This window comes from Carassius auratus, chromosome 27 (assembly GCF_003368295.1).
Source record: "Carassius auratus strain Wakin chromosome 27, ASM336829v1, whole genome shotgun sequence".
Taxonomy (NCBI): domain Eukaryota; kingdom Metazoa; phylum Chordata; class Actinopteri; order Cypriniformes; family Cyprinidae; genus Carassius; species Carassius auratus.
The window spans coordinates 26,323,596-26,343,266 of record NC_039269.1 but is presented as its reverse complement, the minus strand read 5'-3'; the positions used below and the strand labels follow the sequence as shown (position 1 = coordinate 26,343,266).

The 19,671-nt window shown below is 37.0% G+C and overlaps 1 protein-coding gene across 1 annotated transcript in view; it reads right to left on the bottom strand.

Annotated features, from left to right (window-relative positions):
• Positions 1-1,818: 1,818 nt before the first annotated feature.
• LOC113046057 (low-density lipoprotein receptor-related protein 8-like) overlaps positions 1,819-19,671 on the bottom strand; it is a 78,347-nt gene continuing 60,494 nt past the window's right edge. Inside the window, exons 8-18 of the mRNA XM_026206894.1 lie at positions 16,406-16,525; positions 16,025-16,150; positions 15,628-15,799; positions 13,174-13,401; positions 11,832-11,950; positions 11,229-11,368; positions 7,041-7,182; positions 6,548-6,700; positions 6,148-6,396; positions 4,951-5,019; positions 1,819-3,805 (exon numbers count right to left, since the gene is read on the bottom strand). Coding sequence (XP_026062679.1) covers positions 3,471-3,805; positions 4,951-5,019; positions 6,148-6,396; positions 6,548-6,700; positions 7,041-7,182; positions 11,229-11,368; positions 11,832-11,950; positions 13,174-13,401; positions 15,628-15,799; positions 16,025-16,150; positions 16,406-16,525 — 1,853 coding nt within the window. The 3' untranslated portion in view covers positions 1,819-3,470. The remainder of the gene's footprint in view (positions 3,806-4,950; positions 5,020-6,147; positions 6,397-6,547; positions 6,701-7,040; positions 7,183-11,228; positions 11,369-11,831; positions 11,951-13,173; positions 13,402-15,627; positions 15,800-16,024; positions 16,151-16,405; positions 16,526-19,671) is intronic.

Genomic DNA, 19,671 nt, shown 5'->3' with positions numbered 1-19,671 from the left:
TTTTTTCACTGTTTCCACATATATATAAGTGAGTTTTGCATAATAGATTCCCTTTAAAACATTAATGTTATGTACCAAAAACATTTAAAATATTTAAGTTTAATGAAACACCACATGGCAGGAGATTTTTTATTCACTTTTATATCAATTTATAGAGAGACATATAAAGAGTAACATTTGAAATACCATGAGACGACAATGCCACAATAAAATGTATGCAGTCAGAGATCAGACAGAATGAAATAAGTGTTGGTAAAAATCACAAAACTAGGCACAAAAAAGAAAAAACAGTTTTGTGTTTGCAAAATATAGTGCAATAACAATGTAATTCAATTAAACTACTCTAAAAAAACTATATTAAAGCCTTAAAATGTAAAAATAAAGATTCAGAAAGTAAAAAATACCAACAGCAAAAATGAATTATACCAACAGCACAGCAACACTTTGGCAGAATATAATATTTTACCATCGGAAAACAATGATCATATATTCCAAATAAATTAATTAATAGGCAATACAGTTATCTAAAATCTTATATACATTTTTACAAAGGTGTATCAAAAGTATTTGTATGAAAACATATTTACACATCGCATTCTGATCACACACAGAGTAATCTTTCACACCACAAATACATGCATTCTGAATGCACATTTACATCTGCACACACACACACACACACACACACACACACACACACACACACACACACACACACACACACACACACACACACACACACACACAGGATAATTAATGCTCCTCTCTCATGAGGGAGACTTCATTTGAAATCCTAGAGCGATGCTCTTTAATATTAATGAGGTAACATCTGATTGCAGAAGCTGTAAATGAACAGCTGGTCTTCCTGACCACCCAAATAAAAAAAAAAAAAAAAAAACAGTCCCTTTGTTTGACAATTTATTCAAAGGACAGGACACCAAAGCAACCTCATAATATAAAGTACTGTTTAAGGGGAAAAAGCCTCAGCGAATCACAAAAAATGTTCAGGTCATATTTCACCCCAAAATCAAAAGAAAGAAATATCAAAATCTATTTTGCATGAAAAGAAAAGCCTACATCAAGGACCATTAAGATTTATTGTACTATAAAATTTAAAAATATTTGGCCCTGGTATTTCTCACTCTCATGATTATCTTATTTTCTTACTATGGAAGCAATGTAATATGTTTTATTTTTCTATTTAGTAATGTTTAAGTAAAATGTAATTATTTAACTTTATTAAAAAAAAAAAAATCACATTTCATGTTTCTACATCATTTATACATAATTAAATAAAAAACTAAAAAAACAAAATGTGTGTATATATATATATATATATATATATATATATATATATATATATATATATATATATATATATATATATATATATATATATATATATATATATATATATATATATATATATATATATATATATATATATATATATATATATATATATATATATATATATATATATAGGTCAAAAACTTGACCTACTTGAACATTATGATTTTTTATTTCAACAGAGCAAAACTTTCGTTTGGTATATTTATATATCACTTTTTGCAGTACATATTTCTTATGCAAAATTTCTTTGTGTGATTTCTCTCTTTTAATTTTTGGGGTGAAATGTGACTTTGGCATGTTTGGTGACCTGGACGTCAAAAATCCGTCTCTAACCAAAGCTCTAACCACTCTTTATTCATCACATCTTAGGTAGACCTACACAAGGTGCATTTTATTTCCACAACAGTAAATTCATTGTTACGCATTATTTCCCATTCCAATTATCAAAACTAACTGAAACCCTCACTGCTCACACTCTCTAGTCTATACCATCTCCCTGAGACAAACAGCACATGAAAGAAGAATGCAGAGATACCGCGTGTTAAAAACGACCGCACAAATAAATGTCCAGCATTAGGAATGACAGGCCTTCAGAGCGTCTTCAAAGGATGGTACATCTATTACAGTGAGGCATGGACACTGAATCTGCTGAGAAGGCTGTCTGCACATATACCAGTCCCCCAACATTAATGTGATTCTAATGTGTTTAGACGTTAACATAGTGCTTATGCAACCTTTTGCTCGGCGTCTGTAGCTATGCTAGACCCTTGGGGTGACTATCAGCTAATGTTCACCGCATTTCTCCGCTCCGGAGATAAACAACAACATGAAAGTGAATAAACTGTAAGTGGGCGGCATGCGACAACTCCAATAACAGAAAGAGACGTGTGAAACTGTGACATTTCATAAATTACCACTGGTTTACGTCTAGCGAAACGCAGTAAAGCACAAGAGACCCCGCTGTGTAACGCACTTGCGCTGACCCTCGTAACATCTTTTGTGTCTCAGAGTGATTACGCTGGGGTTTGCTCCACTAATCACGGTACTCTGCCAGTTTCAGTGTCTTGCCAAGTCATAGCTGCAGTGCTGTGGAGCCCCACAGAGACGCGTCCTCAGACTCACCAGACAGTCGTGTGAATTCAAGAACAATGGCTTTTTTTTACTTTTTTTTTTGCATGCGAGTGATGAAAATACAATGTCTCTCTATGGAGTAAACACACCTATAAAAATTGGGTAATACTGATGAAACCGACAAAACATATCAAGAAATATAGGGAATATTTTTGTATTGATATCGTTCTTTGTTGGGTGCGTTCTAAGTTGAAAAGTTAAAATGTAAAGATCCTAGTATTAGTTACTGTGAAAGTCAACATGAAATTACATTTGCAGCCAATTTTACTTTTATAAAGCCATTATTTCAAAAATGAAATTTGAACATGACTTGATCTTATGCATTGGGAATTGAATTGATCATGAAGTACGATCTTCATATAAAAAGTTGTGACATTAGCCAAAAAAACAAAAGTTGTTTCAGAATTCAGAATCAAGTTTTCTAATATATTTTTTTTCTTTGGAATCATATGCACAGATGAAACGTGCACAGTATGACCAAACACAGGAAAATGAATAAGTCCATTTTGATTTCATCTGAACTTCTCTTGTGTTATTATGTCTGTAAAGTCAAAGATTATTAAAATAAAAGAGTTATACTGTATAATATGATACAGGTAAACAACTTTAGAAATGTGGCTCACTGTTTGTACATTTTATTATCATTATTAAATAAAATCATGACACTAAGCAGTTCCATATTTATGTAGTAAACTCAATGCCAGGTACAGTGCTAGATTTGTCTGTGATTATAAGATAAATATAAATAATGCAGGATTGAAAAGTCTTCCAACCAGCAATAAAATTGACCTAAATGAATATGGGTCTGAAATGTCTAAACCTTTAGTTTAGCAATCAATCCAGTGTTTGCACTCCAGCGTACTTCAAAACCTAGGCATGTTAAGAATGACTCAGCTCGCTAAATGCCATTCAGTTCCTGCATAACTTGGCAGCCACGTGTCAGTCCTGCTCCTGCAGTCACAGTATTTCTCGAGTCGTCCTCCCTTTCACTTAGTACTCGAGATGGTGGGCTGCTCTGTGTACCAGTGTGTGGCAGGGTCTGGTAAACCGGTCCCCAGAGGCAGAGCGATGAATGGCGGGCACGTCCCTGTGCCGACTGGGGTCATGCCGACCATGGGCCCGGGGTAAGGGTGGTGATGATGCCCAGCGAGCCCGTCAGTCCGTCCGATGTGAATCTCATCCTCCTCCGTCTCTCCTGTGGTTTTCCGGTAAACGGGGTTGTCGAAGTTCATGCTTTTGGTGCTGTTCGTCCTCCAGTTGCGGTAAACGAGGTAAACGCCGGCACACACCACTCCGAAGACCACTGTGGCAACAATAGGAACTGCATGTGTTTAACACACAGCCGTGAGGGGACATGTTAACACACGCTTGACTAGCGGTGGAACGACTGACAAGACAGCCAGTGTGACAGACAAAACCAGACAGATGGGGGGCATACAAATGTAGAATTAAAGGAAGAGTTAACACAAAAATAACTTTAATTTACTCACCCTTATAGTGTTTTAAACTCTTCCAATAAACAAAAAATGAGAAGTTTAGTGTAATGTTCATGGTGCCCTATTCCTCACAAAAAAACATGGATCACAGGATGGACCAAAACAAAGGTGGGCACGGGGAGCATTATTATAGGCTACTGGATTATAATTGTACCAAATCTTTGTTAATGCACTACATTAAGTCTATAAGATTTTACATCCTATTTTAATATTAGAAACAGTACTAATAGTACTAGTTAGATGGCAGGTTTATTGCGCATTTGGACTCTGTAAATCAGATTTTTAGAACAGAGATCACGGTTCTCCTACGATTCTGAAAACAGTGCATGAGTGCGATGAGACCGATCACTTTTATGGTGCTTTTGTTGTTGTTGTTATTTTTAGGCTCCTGTAGACTTCAGGTGCGGAGAAGAGCAGCATGAACATCCTAACAAACATCTCCTTTTGTGTTCCACACAAGTCAGTCAGTCATACTGATTTAAAACATCACGAGGGGGAGTAAATATCAGAATTGTTTTTGGTGAACTGCTCCTTTAAATTAGGCAGAAAAAGTTAACATGATAATAGTAGATGAAAACTGAAACCGTGCAAAGAGGGATGATAGGGAATGAAGAATAAGAAGGGCAAAAACGTCATACAGACGGAAACAAACTGAAACATTTCATATCAATCAGAGAAAATTATTATATAGCTCTCAGAAATATTTGAATACTGATAGAAAGCAGGCTTGATTTTAGTCCGTTTTGTTGTATTAGCTAGGGAATTTCTCTCTTGGCTCACAAACACAAAAAAGTAGAATGAATCTAAATTCATGCAGACAGCACACACACAAACTGCTTCTCCATACAGCTGAGTCTGCTGCCCCAGTCTTGTAGTTAGAGCATCGGTGAGCAACACTGGTGACAAAATGTGCTCAGAATAGCACAGAGCAGGACCCTGGCAGCCCCAGAGGGGCAGATGATGTACATACCTATGGGAATCACAACTCCAAGCACTGCCACTGTCAGATTACGGCCAAGAAGAAACAACTCATTGCCAGCTGGAGGAAAATGAAAGACACCTTCAGAAACAGTCACATTTGTTTAACATGTCAAGTCAAACATGTTGATGTAGCTTACTGACCCTTCACTAAGCCAACAGATCAGAGTGACCAGCTGCAGCTTACCGACGATGACTAGCGTTAGCACACGCTTTCAGGCTTTCACAGTATGACCAAATTGATAAAAAGTTTGAAGCATTACACTATAGGAACACTGTACAAAATTTTAACTATGTTTTAAAATCCTGACAAACTTTTGAATTACCTACATGAGTTGTTTATAGGTTTTATCTTTATCTTAATGCATTTCTGATACACAGCATTGTTGCTATCACAAACTGTTAACATATCTCTTATCACTAGATTTGTTTTATAATATAGAAATTTGCAGCTCTTTTGCTGTTTTTAAATTTGTATCACCTCTGCCATCATATAATGTTATTTCAGTTGAGATACTGCTATAATTGTACTAATATTTTGAATTAGTTTTTACAAATATTCGTAAAAATCTGTCAGTTTTGTAGCGAATTACAAATGTACAAATGTGGCTATTATTGGATGGCAGGTGCAGTACAAATCATGATAGCAGCTGACGACGTGAAATATTATTTTCAAACAGTCAGTGTGAGTATTTGTTTCTCAAAATATTAAAACTTTAATCTCGTAATCTTTTTTTGTTGATTTTTTTGTTTTTGTTTTTAACGTGGTACTAAAATGCTGTCGTATTTTCACTTTTTATTTATTTTTTCTCCAAAGATTACTTAAGTCTTTTCTGGATGCTTATTAGCCATTTGGAAGGGTTTTTTTTTTTATGAAAACAATATCCTGAGGTTGCAAACTCAATTTTTTCTCCATATAAACTTTATACTGAATGCTGATTAGAAAGGTTGAACAGTAACCAAATCATGCTGATGGCATTTTCTCACTGTGCAAGCTGTTAACTGGCACTTTTGCACTCAAAGCATTTCACTCCAACCCACATATTAAGTACTTCCACGTAATGAGCATATTTTGCCCAAAACCGTTCATGGATATGAGTCCTCTGAAACACTCTGTAAGCTCGTCAGACCTACCAACAGTAAGCAGGATGGCTTAACAAGGTTTAATTAAGGTTCCTCCCACACTTACAGTGATGAGACAGGTTGCTCAGGCTGTCTGGTGTGGTGCTGGACACTTGTGTAGGACTGTGCTCTGCTGTAGTATTAGAGGAGACAGCCGGGTCCTCTGGGCTGGAGGTGAGGAGTGATGAGAGAGTGGTTTCAGCCACACTGTCGGACTGAGATGTCACTGCTGCAGGGGACTCTGGAGCCCGGCCAGCCCCTGTCTCATGGGTGATGTTGATGGGGACAGTAGGTGTGACAGCAGTCTCATTTTGAACTGGTGGTGTGAAAATAAAAACCCTCAGTTTTTATAACCGAATGATCGTGCTTGATGTGAATAGCCCCATATGGATCTATTGTTTCGATTTAAAAGCTAAAATTTCACGTTCATTGTGAAAAGGCCTTCAGGCACAATGTAATGAGCTTACCGGGCACACACTGGCGTGTGTCAGGACTGAGCTCCTCACCGTCAGGGCAAGCGCAGGTGTATTTGGGTGAGTGTTCACTGATCTGCGGAGCTCGCAGACACAGGAAGTCACAGCCTCCGTTAGTCACTCCACTCAGGTTACAGCTGTCAGGAGCTACACACACACATAATGATTAATCATCCATCAGTAGAGATGCGTTCTCATTCTGTGAGCCACATGGGTCAAACACACTTCATCTTTAGTCTGTGGAGACTGTGGAACTGTGATTAATATTTAACAGTGAGCTGTTGACGCTTATTGTCTTCGGTAACAGTTAAGTCAAAATAATTTACATGACAATTAAAACAGAAATGGCAAGCGTGATGGATTACAAAAGGAACGAATCCGATAGTGGATTTTATAAGGTGGATTAAAAACTTTGTTGTATGCCATTAGTCAAAATGTCAAAAAGGGCTAGAAATAGATAGAAATAGCTGAGATGAAGTCCACAGACCCGCAGGCTGGCTCAGCTCGTGGAAAACCACTATGTCATGAGGGTCATTGAGGTGCTCGGCAAGACTGGTCACATCCTGTCCTGTGAGTCTGTTTGCACTGTAGACGGCCTCCTTCTCACGGTCCGTCCAGTACACGCGATCCTAAGAGACACACAACAGTCATCACAAGACTTGCACATGTCCTTAAGAAAAGAAGAAATGGCAAGGTGGTTGCAAGAGGCTTCTGGGTGGTTTCTAAGGCATTGCTATTGTGTTCTGGGTGGTTTAAGGGCATTTCTAGGTGGTGCTGTAGCTAGGCAGTCATAGGTGGTGTCTATGGTGTTGCTGGGTGTTCTGGGTGGTTTAGGACTTCTCCTTGGTGATACTGTAGCTAGGATGTTGCAGGTGATTGCTAGGTGTCTTAGGTGGTTTATATGGTGTTACTTGAGTGGTTTTAGGGCATTTGTAGATGATAGCTAGGGTGTTGTTGGATGGTTGCTAGAGGATTGCTAGAAAGATTCTACACTGTTATTGGAAGGTTTACAGTTTTGCTTGGTGATGTCTAGGGTGTCCTGGGGTGTTCTACATCAAGGGTTGGCCAACGTCGGTCCTGGAGAGCCAGAGTCCTGCAGAGTTTTGCTCCAGCCTTGATTGAAACTCAATTGCATGTAGCTTTCTAGTAACCCTTAGACCTTGATTAGGTGTGTTTGATTAGGGTTGGAACTGAGGTCTGCAGGACTGTGGCTCTCCAGGACTGAGCACTGAGCAAGCGGCGCAGTGAAATGTTCAGTGGTACACGTAGTTTCTAGGGCAATTGCTAGGTTTTTGCTAACACATACTAAGGTATTTCTAGGTGGCTGGGAGGGATAATCTGATTGCAGAGCACCTATTATGACAAGCCCCACCCACGAATGAAGACGTTCTGCCCTATTAACATAGATCCCACCCTGAGTTGATTCTCAAAGATGGACCAATACAAAATGTTCATTATCCAACTAGTGAATCCAACTTTATATTCAGGAAATACCTCACTTAATTTTGTTAATATGTGCAAATTGCCTTGATGTATTCACAGAGACCAGAGCTATGTTGTTATTTAAATTTTTTAACCCAAGTTCACCATCTGTATAATTCATGCATGCACCTTAATTGCTTCTTAAAAATAAATAACAACACATCTCTGGTTCCTGTGAGACAATGCTAGCTTTAGCCACACTAGCTGTGCTGCATGCTAACATACACATTCAGAAAGGCAATTTGCAAACATTAACATACCGTATTTTCTGGACTATAAATCACACTTTTTTTTTCATAGTTTGGCTGGTCCTGCGACTTATAGTCAGGTGAGACTTATCAAAATTAATTTGACATGAACCAAGAGAAATGAACTAAGATAAAACATTACCGTCTCTATGCTGCTCAGTGCTCCTGTAGCATACACTGAAGACATTGATCGCCCTCTTGCGGCTGGAGACGGTAATGTTTTCTCTTAGTTCTTGGGTCTAAATAAATGCGACTTATAGTCCAGTGCGACTTATATATGTTTTTTTCCTCATCATGACGTATTTTTGGACTGATGCAACTTATACTCAGGTGCGACTTATAGTCCGAAAAATACGGTAATATAAAAGCTAGTTCACAAACAGTTGGTATTGATTCATTTTTGGAGATTCTATTCATTGTGCGACATTCTTTAGTTTTATTGTTACTGGAGTATCCGAAGCATGAGCTGTAAAGGCTCCCCTATCTTCTGGAAGGGAGCGGGAGCATCAGCTCATTTGCATTTAAAGAGACACACACACAAACAGTGTGTTTTCGCTCCTACCCAAAAATAGGCATAGTGTAATAAATTATCTGTGAGGTATTTTGAACTGAAACACAGACACATTCTTGGGTCACCCGAGACTTAAATAACATCTTAGTAAAATGGGCATAATATATCCCCTTTATAAAGTTATCTTCTCTTCAAAACACATGACTTGAAATATGCATACTATAGCACAGCAATGGGGGACATGTTTAGCATGCTAAAACTGTCTATTTCGGCGAACGGGTTTGTCAAAATAGAGTGATGTAAACACACATACAGTCAGCAAACACAGTCCTTTAGAAAATATCAAACATCACTCAGAAAACGAAGATGTACAAAGCATCTCTTCATCGATCTGCTTGCATCATATATATTGAAGTTTGCCTGAAACGATGAAAATCAATTAAATACGGCGGATCCTAGGTAAAACAATTACTGCCTATTGCCTAGTCTCTCACAAGCAATTAAGCTGGCAAGGAAAAGTTCGCCATTAAAAAGTCCCACATTGTTTTCTGTAGGAGCTCTGTTACTAGGGTCCACAGCAGGTTTCTTTGTCCAGCAAGACCTTTAATTCTGCGGCTGATGTGTAGGTGTGTAAAACTACAGCCCTTCAGCCTTCAGCTCTGCTCTGCTGTGAGAGGAAGTCTCCACTACTTGAGCCGCACTTGTGTGAAAATACTATAATCATCTTTCTTCCTATCATAGCTCTGCCCAAGACCCATCCCTCTGTTACCACGGAGACCGCAGAGCTTAAGCAGCAAAACAATAAAGGGAGCTGTCCCACATAAAACACAATACATCACTGAACATGAATAATTCTGAGCATGTTTCAGTTTTACATTTAAAGTGGCCTCAGAGACAGCTTCAATCAATTTCCACGGTCTTCCACAGCCCATAATAGTCACTCACCTACACACAGCGCGTCTACAGATGTTTTAGTGATAGATAATATATCGCCCAAGGCAACTATGTTTCAAATTTTTGTCTGTTTTGAGACTAGTTGGGCCTTATAAGCAGTGGGTTAATATACATCTTTCCTAATCACATGTTTATATATATATAATGTGAATGACAATAATTCATTAAGACAATATTTGGACATTTTGAGATGATCAAAGTAGTCAGTCCCTCTTGCATCAGTTCCAAAATGTTTAAGTGACTAAACACATAGCATTCAAAAATGTGAAAGAAATTGATAATTCTGTTGCACAAGGATGCATTAAATCGACTAAAAGTGACAGTAGAAACACTTATATTTCAAAGAAATGCTGTTCTTTTCACCTTTCTATTCAACAAAGAATCTTTAAGAAAAAGGTATTACAGTTTAGACAAAAATATATTAATCAGCAATTTTTTTATATTGACTAAAATATTTCTTGAGCAGCAAATCAGCATATTAGGAAAATTCCTTTAGAATTGTGGCACTGAAGACTGGAGTAATGATGCTGAAAATACAGCTTTGCATCACGGGAATATCGTAATCATATTTCACAATATTACTGTTTTACTTGCCTTAGTGAGCATAAGAGACTTTTTTTAAAAAGTCGTACTGACACCAAACATTTAAATGGTAGTGTACTAGGCACGACACATTAAAACGCTCAACCACCATTAAATATTGTAGAAATCTTTCCTTAAATTGCATTGTATGAAAATCAGCATTATATTTGATATCATGATATTGCCATTGCCTATTGAAAAATGTATATATTTTAAAGAATTCTAGTTGTTTTATGGTTAAAAATGTGTTTCTGATTGGCGAAGTTAGACTCATGGGCAACGCACCGATATAAAGCACCATTGTGCTAATGGTGTCCCGAGTTCAAATCCCACCAGGACCTTTTTTTCAATCACACTCACCTCTTTCTATCCCACTTCGCTTACTGTGAGATCTAAAGTGTCCTATCATAATAAAATCAAAAACGTCAAAAATTTATCTAAAAAAAAAAAAAAAAATTAAAAAATGGTTCTGAGCATTACTAAAAATGCAATCTGATCTTGATATGCTTGATTAAGCACTTGACTTAAAGCTGTAAGCCTGAAGGAACAAAATATATCTGGACTACCTCACTGGCCAGAGTCTTGCGGCTCTGAAAATGCTGCTATATTAATAAATCACAAAGAGAACAGATACTGACCGCACACACACACACACACTCTTTTGCATACGCTCCAGTCGTCCTGCCTGTGTGTGAGCGATAACACCAGAGCTTCTCAGCAGTGTGAGAGGGAGTTATTATTAAGTGCTGGACTGCCTTGGGCAGCCGTTCAATTCACAGTAATGGACTGATTAATGAACACAAAGAGACCACATGCATGTAAACACATACACATTGAGTTTATAAAGAAAAAGAAGAAACTGAGACACACAGGAATAGTATTTAGGAGGCTCAGTCACCTCGAAGACAGCGAGGGCATACGGATGGCCGAGTCTCTCGCTGGAGGACAGGATGACTCTGCGATGGACCCCGTTTAAATCCACGCTGCAGATCAGGTGCAGTTTTGAGTCCACCCAGTACAAGCGCTTACCAACCACATCTGCATTCAGAGACACAACGCTGCAGTCAAACAGCTCAGCTTTACTGATTCATAAAGAGTGCAAAAAGCCCCGTTCACAACAAGAACGATAACTATAAAGATAAAGATATTAGCGTCCACACCAGCGAACAATATCGTCGGTTTATTCTAAGTGCACCTGCGTCTGCTGCTTTAAATTCTCAAGCTCGTTATAGCAGGAAGGATTCTGATTGGCTGTCAATGTTTGTATCGTTCATCGGCTGGAAAAAATCATTCTGAAAATGATTCCAAGGATACCAATGATCTCTATGCCTTTATCGTTATGGTTGTAGTGTGGACTCTGCTATTATTTAATATTGAGAACGATTTGTAGAACTATATCTTTATCGTTAACTTTACAGTCATCGGGCTTGGTGTGAACAGGCCTGAAAACGTTTTTCAAGCTCATTTCTACCTCTTTCAATCAAGAAATAATAATTCCTACCGAGTGTGATTCCATTGGGCCACTCGATGTCCTCAGACACCAGCACCTGCCGATCTACACCGTTCATGCCAGCCTTCTCGATCCTGGCCCTGATGCCCCAGTCAGACCAATACACGAACCTGTGAAAGCAAAGCATTCAGCATCAGCAAAAAAAGTTAAAAACAAACAAACAAAAAGACATACAAAATGCAATTCATACATACATGACCTGAATACACCAAAATCTATAATTTCTAAAATTATAAAAACAAATTAATTTTGATATTTCAGATTTTGTATTGGAAATGTCAAGGTAGTAAAGCTGTCCTGGTGACAAAAAAGGTGAAGAGAAAAGCTGCATTAAAATAATGTAATTCTTGTAAATATTAGTATCATAGCCATATTAAAGTGATATTAATGAATATTAATGAATTTTTTAATTTGTCTAATAAAAATCAATAAATCCAACACAAAGCAGATCAAACATACACATAAATGAAGGGGTGAGTCTATACAATATTCTTAATGTGGCAAACACTCTCTTTCACACACACACACACACACACACACACACACACACACACACACACACACACACACACACACACACAAACCCATTTACAAACCATTGAAAGAGCCCATAACACAGCAAGTTTGTTATTTTTAATTTTGTTGAATAAAAACAGTCAGATACAAAACCAAAGAATTGAATGAGTCAAGTTTTTTTTTTTTGTTTGGTGCCACTCAGCCACTGTGCGCACACACACACACACACACACACACACACACACACACACACACACAGATACACACACACAAACACGCAAACACAGATACACACTTCAAAGTCAGATCAAAGCCCTACTGCAAGATTTGTTGATGAAAATGTAAAAAAAAATGTCTGGAAAATGCTACTTGGGTTTATAGTTTATCCTTACCAGTTTGAGACCAGTCATAAAACCTTTCCTTAAAATGGTCTACATGTTTTTCAAAATAGCTCATTTCAAACTTGAAATATTAGGTTTAAACTAGATGTGTAAAAACCTTTCTCTTTTTTACTGTTAGTTAAGACCAGAGCAAACCTAAATTACTTATTCAAATAGTTTTGTCCATCAACAAGAGAACCAGTTTGTAGCATTCACTATTGTGAGCAAACAAGATCATGCTTGAAAGCATTTATATGAGCAGTAAGGTTATCTCCATGGTTTAATAGAATTCAATAACATTTCCTCTGTAATACTCCACAGCCTTCATGTGCATGTCACTGAAAGCTTCTCTTATCATCTCAGTGACCTTTAAATGCAGTCTGGCCTTCTGTGGTTTTGTCATGTGGATGGCAGTGACGTGTCTGACAGCTGCTCACCCTCTCTCAGGATCCACAGCGATGGCTCGAGGTTCGCTCAGATCGGTGCTGATCAGCACACGTCTCCTGCTGCCATCCGCTGAAGCCACAGATATGGTTCTGTCGCCCGAGTCGGTCCAGTAGAGGTTGTGCTGGACCCAGTCCAGTGCCAGACCCTCAGGGGAATGCAGATGGGAGTCGATCAGAGTAACGTGTCGAGACGGGTCACTCGCCTCGTGGATGTAAGCACTGCAGAGACATGCAGACAATTACAGGTTTACAAATGTATATGTAAATGTAAATGAGGAAAAAATATTTGCCCACAAACTGCATCAGCTGACATTTATTTTGTTAAACCACTAACAGCCAAAAATACTGTCAATAAATGTAGTCCACGACTGAACATGTTTTTTAATGCAGAATGTCATTTCCATCAAGCATTCTTTTTTATAATATACCAAAATTCAAAGAAAAATATTACTGTTCAATTTTTTTTAAAGAAGTCTCTTATGCTCACTGAAGATGCACTTATTTGATCAAATAAATAAAATATTATTATAATTTCAAATAACTGTTTTCTGTTTGAATCTATTTTAAAATATAATTTATTCCTGTGATGCAATGCAGAATTTTCAGCATCATTCCTGCAGTCTTCAGTGTCACACGATCCTTTAGAAATCATACTAATATGAGGATTTACTGCTCAAGAAACATTTATTAATATTATCAATGATGAACACAGTTTTGCTTCCTAATATTTTTGTGGAATCCTTAATACGTTTTCCAGATTCTTTGATGAATATGAAAGTTCAAAAGAACAGCAGAAATCTTTATTAACATTATAATGACTTTACTTTTGATTAATTTAATGCCTCATTTCTGATTAAAAAATAAAAAATCTTTCAAAAAATTTTAAACAGTAATGTACAATATTATTTTTTACCTTTTATACATATATATATTTTATTCAAAATTCCCTAAAAGTGATCATGTGTCACCATAAACAAAAACTATAAGCAAATGTAAAATTACTGTTTTATGCACTGTTAATGAATGGAAGTAATTGCATGTTTTTTTTAATTCACATTTCAGAAATTTTATTTGCATCTTGGTATTTCCATCCACAATTTTTTTTTGTTATCCCAAAATTCATAGAAAAACGTGTTAATGGAAGACCCGTTAATATAGCATACTACATTTGGAAAAGTTAATTATCGCATACTGCATATTCACAAAATGAACATTTACAAAACATATAAGGCCTATATAATGTGCAGTATGCAATAAACCGCTGGTTAGTTACCCATACAAACATAATCCTTTTGTCAGAAGTATGCTTTATCAAACACTGTTTATGTTCTGATTTTTAACTAAAACACCTCTTCTAGTACTCAACACCTGTCTTGATCTGAAGAGCCACAGGTCTCTGAATAAATGAACGGCCCTGTAGGGCTTCAACTCACCCCTCAGCCTTCTATTATCAGCTTCAATATCATCCCAAACTAGTTCAAGCTCACAGCGGAGCAGTTACGGCTAATGACTTTGGACTTTATCCTCACTTATAAGTCCAAAAGAGACAGACGAGAGGCAGAGAGAGAGAGAGAGAGGGCAGGGGCAGAGGACTGTCGTTTAATAAGATAGCACATCATTTTGAGCAGCCGCAGAGGTATCTACAGTATTATTAGGAAAGTGAATGTCCCCAATTAGCGAGATCACATGGAATGTGCAATCAGAAAGAAAGGAAGATGGACCGTGGAAAAATGAGTCAAGAGCTTCTTTGCAAATTGATATGAAATTTTAACAGGTCCAGACCTTCAAATGTCATGAGTCAAAACCTTCCCTGTATTACATTACACAGTGCGTTTGACCTGCTGTCTACACAGGGCACTTGAGGAGAAACAAGCATTGCAGTGTCATTAAAAACCAAAACTTTTTCAAAGGGTTCAAATGATGGACATTTCACTCTCAAAGTTGGTGATATTATAATAATCTTCCTATTATGAACTTTTTAATAACCTTTTTAACCCCATGGTATTTTGTATTGTATAATACTTTACAATAGAGCATAAGAAACTTCTTTCAAAAAAACACAAAAACAAAAAAACAATTCTTATTGACCCCAAACGTTGGAGAGTACAGTATATACACACATGCTCCCAAGAAACATGCTTCTGACATGCACTCCCACATAATCTTTGTTTCAGTAATAAATGTTTCATAAGTCTTGTTTTTCAGCCTCTCTGCATCTCATTTTAATTCATCTCACTAGAGAGAGCGTTATCTGGAGAGTAACGGTTGAGTGTGTAAATAAATTGAGCCATATCTCCTGAGTTTTCAATAATGAACACATCACAAGCATGTGAAGCAGCACTTCGCTGTTAAATGAAGTCTGGCTCTCAGACTAATGGCCACGGCTTGCTTTTAGGTGCTCAGCTAAACCCCTTCCATATTTACAGCATGAGAAGATGAGGTCACCTGTATATTTTGTGCTGAAAACGGTCACACCAGTACATGCGGTTGGCGGCGACGTCGATATCAATGGCCACTGCGTTCTTCTGAGTAGGAACCACTTGTGTGTAGTCCCTCTTCACCAGGTCAATGCGTCTGATCTCGTGCCTGTTCGTGAACATCAGGTAAGGACTTTTCCCTAAAACAAGCACCAAGACAAGAGATCACAGACAGTTCAGAGATGACTCGATCTCGAAACAAAGAAAAGCTTTCGCACTTTGCTACAACACTGCAGTTCTGGTCCACTAGTTAATCAAGCATAACTAGCATAAATCAGACTGGGAATGACCTTTATTTTAAGGGTAATGGAGATAAATGGTCAGAAATGATAAACAATCATCTGTTTTTTATAGGAATGTCTTACCTTCAGCTTTGCAGGTCTTGCTAACGGGGTCCATCTCATAACCCGGGTGACATTCACACTTGAAATCTCCTTTCAGATTAATGCAGATCTGACTGCAGGCATCAGGGTTCTCACACTCATCGATATCTGTGAAGTAAACAGACACAGGTGACTGCAGACAAGCTCGCTCACTCAAGACCACTGAACATCATCTTCAGATGCAGGTCTTACTGTGAGATCTTTTGAGTTTGTCATATATAGAGAGAGAGATCTGATATATAAGTCATTGAACATTAAACAGTGCCTGTAAGTTGAAAGCACACATTCTTGCCCAATTTGAAATTCAGTTAAATCAGCTTTACTTTTACTGTCAATTGATCTCATCATTGCGCCAGGCCTGACCTCCACATGTCCTCTTGTCCAGAAGCTTATATCCTGCAGGACACTGGCACTCGTATCCGATGGGACGGTCCACACAGATGTGTGAGCAGCCTCCATTGTTAAGCAAACATTCATTCAAACCTTTAAAAGAGAGAAGGGGTGGTTTAAGATATAGATTTCAAAAGGTACCGTGCCCTCCAGAAGTTTGGAAATGCTCCAAGTGATGTTTTGGGCAATGTACAAATATCAAGTTGTTGATAAAAAGAGATTCCCCTCATATTAAAGCAAAACAGCTTACGCCTTGTCAAAAAGACATGCTTTTAATTATACTGAACATGCACTTGTAGTGTTCCTCAAATCTTACAAGTTTATTTTTTGTAAAACTGTGCTTGGAGACAATAGTCTTTATTTGTAAGTCGCTTTGGATAAAAGAATATGCAAAATGATTAAATGTAAATAATTTTAATGATGAAATAAAAGGCCACTCAAACAATGACTTAAGTGCACTTTTAAAAGATTATGTTTTAATAATGTTTTGTCTTGCTTTGAAATACACTTCTTCTTATGTTGACTAGCAAAGAAAAGCACATGTAAAGTACTTGATATTAATTTTAACTGTAATGATTTATTCAATATTACATTTAAAATGAATATATTTTGAAAGTGCTGATTTGTAACTTCATCATAATAAATGTGCATTACAAATATATTTACACAATATTCAACTGAAATTACATTGAATATATTTTAACATGTAACCGAGTGTCAAAAAATAACTTTATATTTTAAAATTTTAATCTTTTTTTGAGTATATTATTTCTATAAAAAGTTCAGTTTTTTAAAAGTGCTTATTTTTTTTAACAAGGGTTGACTGAACCATCTTGACTTGATATGTTGAAACTAGCGTTGCATTGTTTGCAGTTGAATCCCAGGAACATATTGTGTCTGAAAGCTCGAGTGAGCAGCAAGATGCACTGAGCATTCTGCAGACAATAATTTAATGAGTCGAGATAGAGACGGCTGTGTGGGCCAGAAACGAGCAACAATGTGCTTTCTCTTTTTCTTTCTTCTGAGCTCTCTCACAAGGTAGCGTTTGAGGGACCAGGTGTTCTCTCTAGCGCTCTGTGTTCATTAGTAGGTGCTGGCATCCTGACAATATCCATGGCAGTGAACAATTTGGGGCAGGGCCGCTTCGCTCGGAGCTAGCCATATGTCAAACGAGCAGCAGAGGATTCTGGATTAAAGGGGAAGACACTGATGGCATTAAGACGGGAGTTGTGAGCGATTTCTCTGGAGACGTGGGTGAATGTGGCATTTGAGGAAAGAGGATAAGGAGCAGGTTTGAGCAGGTTTGGTGAGGAAACACACACACACACACACACACACACACACACAGGCCTCTAGAACAACCACAGTGGGTCTTGATTCCTCTTTGATGCTAATGGATTTTCTGAGAAGATGGTGATCCGTTAGCTCTGCCCCAGATAGTGCAGGGATATATGAGAGAGAGAATGAATAAAAAACCTTGATTTCTCTGCCATATAAATTACGATGCACTTTCAGTGGTGCTCCAGCAACTTCTGTAACCTATTTGATTCAGGCTTTTTTAGCATGTTGCTATGTAGTCACTAAAATTCCTGAGTGATTTTTAGATGTCTTACTGGACCAAGTCAAAAGAGTCATCTCAATTTTCCTTTCTAAAATAGCCTACCGCTTATATACGTTCACAAAGACTTGGACATTCACACAGAGATCAGCCATTAGTCAGGTGGGTACACAGCATTTGACCACTGGCTTTACAAAATGATTTTGATGACTATTGATGAACGCATTCATTCTGATCACTCAGCTGGCTGTTGTCCCAAGTATTTTTGTCCCGTGGAAGACTTTAAACTGCACAAATTCAACAACTTTTTTGTCATCTGATCCTCTTTCACCAAATACATTTTTATTTGAAGTACCCCTAAGATTTTTAATAAATAAGTATCACATTTGCATGATCATTTATCTGATGTACTGTAGGTTAATGGTCACATGACATGCAAGTAAATGAATTACATATTTTAATTTTTCCAGTAAGTGTTTTATATTGATTCAATATGGGGCTAGATTATCATATTTAAATCAATGTAAAAAAAAAACTAGGTCCAAAATCTAAAATCTAACAAATCTAAAAGTAGTCTGATTATATTTAATCAGTTTGGTCGTTTTTACAGTGTTATTAAACATTTAAATACTGAGTACTATTAATTAAACACATGTACTTATTATTTAGTAAGGGTCAGGATTAGGGTTAGACTTGGTATTACTTGCATGTAATTATGTGTAATTTATACTTATAAAGTGTTATTACGGATCACAATTTGTAAGTAATCCAAATTTGATTTCTGGCTCTTACAACACAAAGTTTGACTATAAATTCAAAATGAAATATTTATTTTTACAAATGTTAAATCTTCAAATAAAATGTTAGGGTTACCATTGCATCTGTCTGAACCTAAATAAATAAATGAATAAATAAATAAATAAAAAATGCATTGTTTGATTCATAGTTATTTTCAAAGCTTTCAATGTACTCTTAGGGGCTGTTTACACAATGATTTCAGCCCAAAAAAGGAAAATTAAAATGCAAATTTTTGAAAATGGGTTCAAAATGCAAGTTTTTGAAAATGCCACCGTTATCATTTTTCTGTGTAAACACCTAAACCGGGATCTTTGAAAATGGTGATGTCATGCGTAGTATGTGTTTGGTATGTAGAGGTGCAGTATGTGTTGATTTTAAAAGCAAGTGCGAACAAACAAACACAACAATGACGGAGTACATGTTACTGTTGTTGCTGCTCAAAAGTTTGCTAACGCTTCATCAACAAAGTGTGGATTTACTTCACCAATATTACAACCAACAGTGGACATGCATCATAAACAGTACATCATATAATAATCACTTCCCTATGGTACTGTTTACTACTGGCCTGACATACATAATACAGCGTTTTAGCCATTTTGCGGATATGTGTAACATGAATCATTTTGAAGGAAATATCATTTCAGTGTCAGCTTTTTGACCATATATGCCGATATTTTTGGTCAAAAAGCTGACATCCCTAGTTTATAGACATCAATGAGCTGTTGTCATGGGAAAACATTTTAATTATTATAGATGCATTCCACTGTATGCATGCATGAATTATTCACATCAACACTGAAGTATACTTTTTTTTGTACAAATTTTTCAAAATATTCTCAGAAGAGAACTTAATATGTCTCATGTGTACAATCAAAATTCA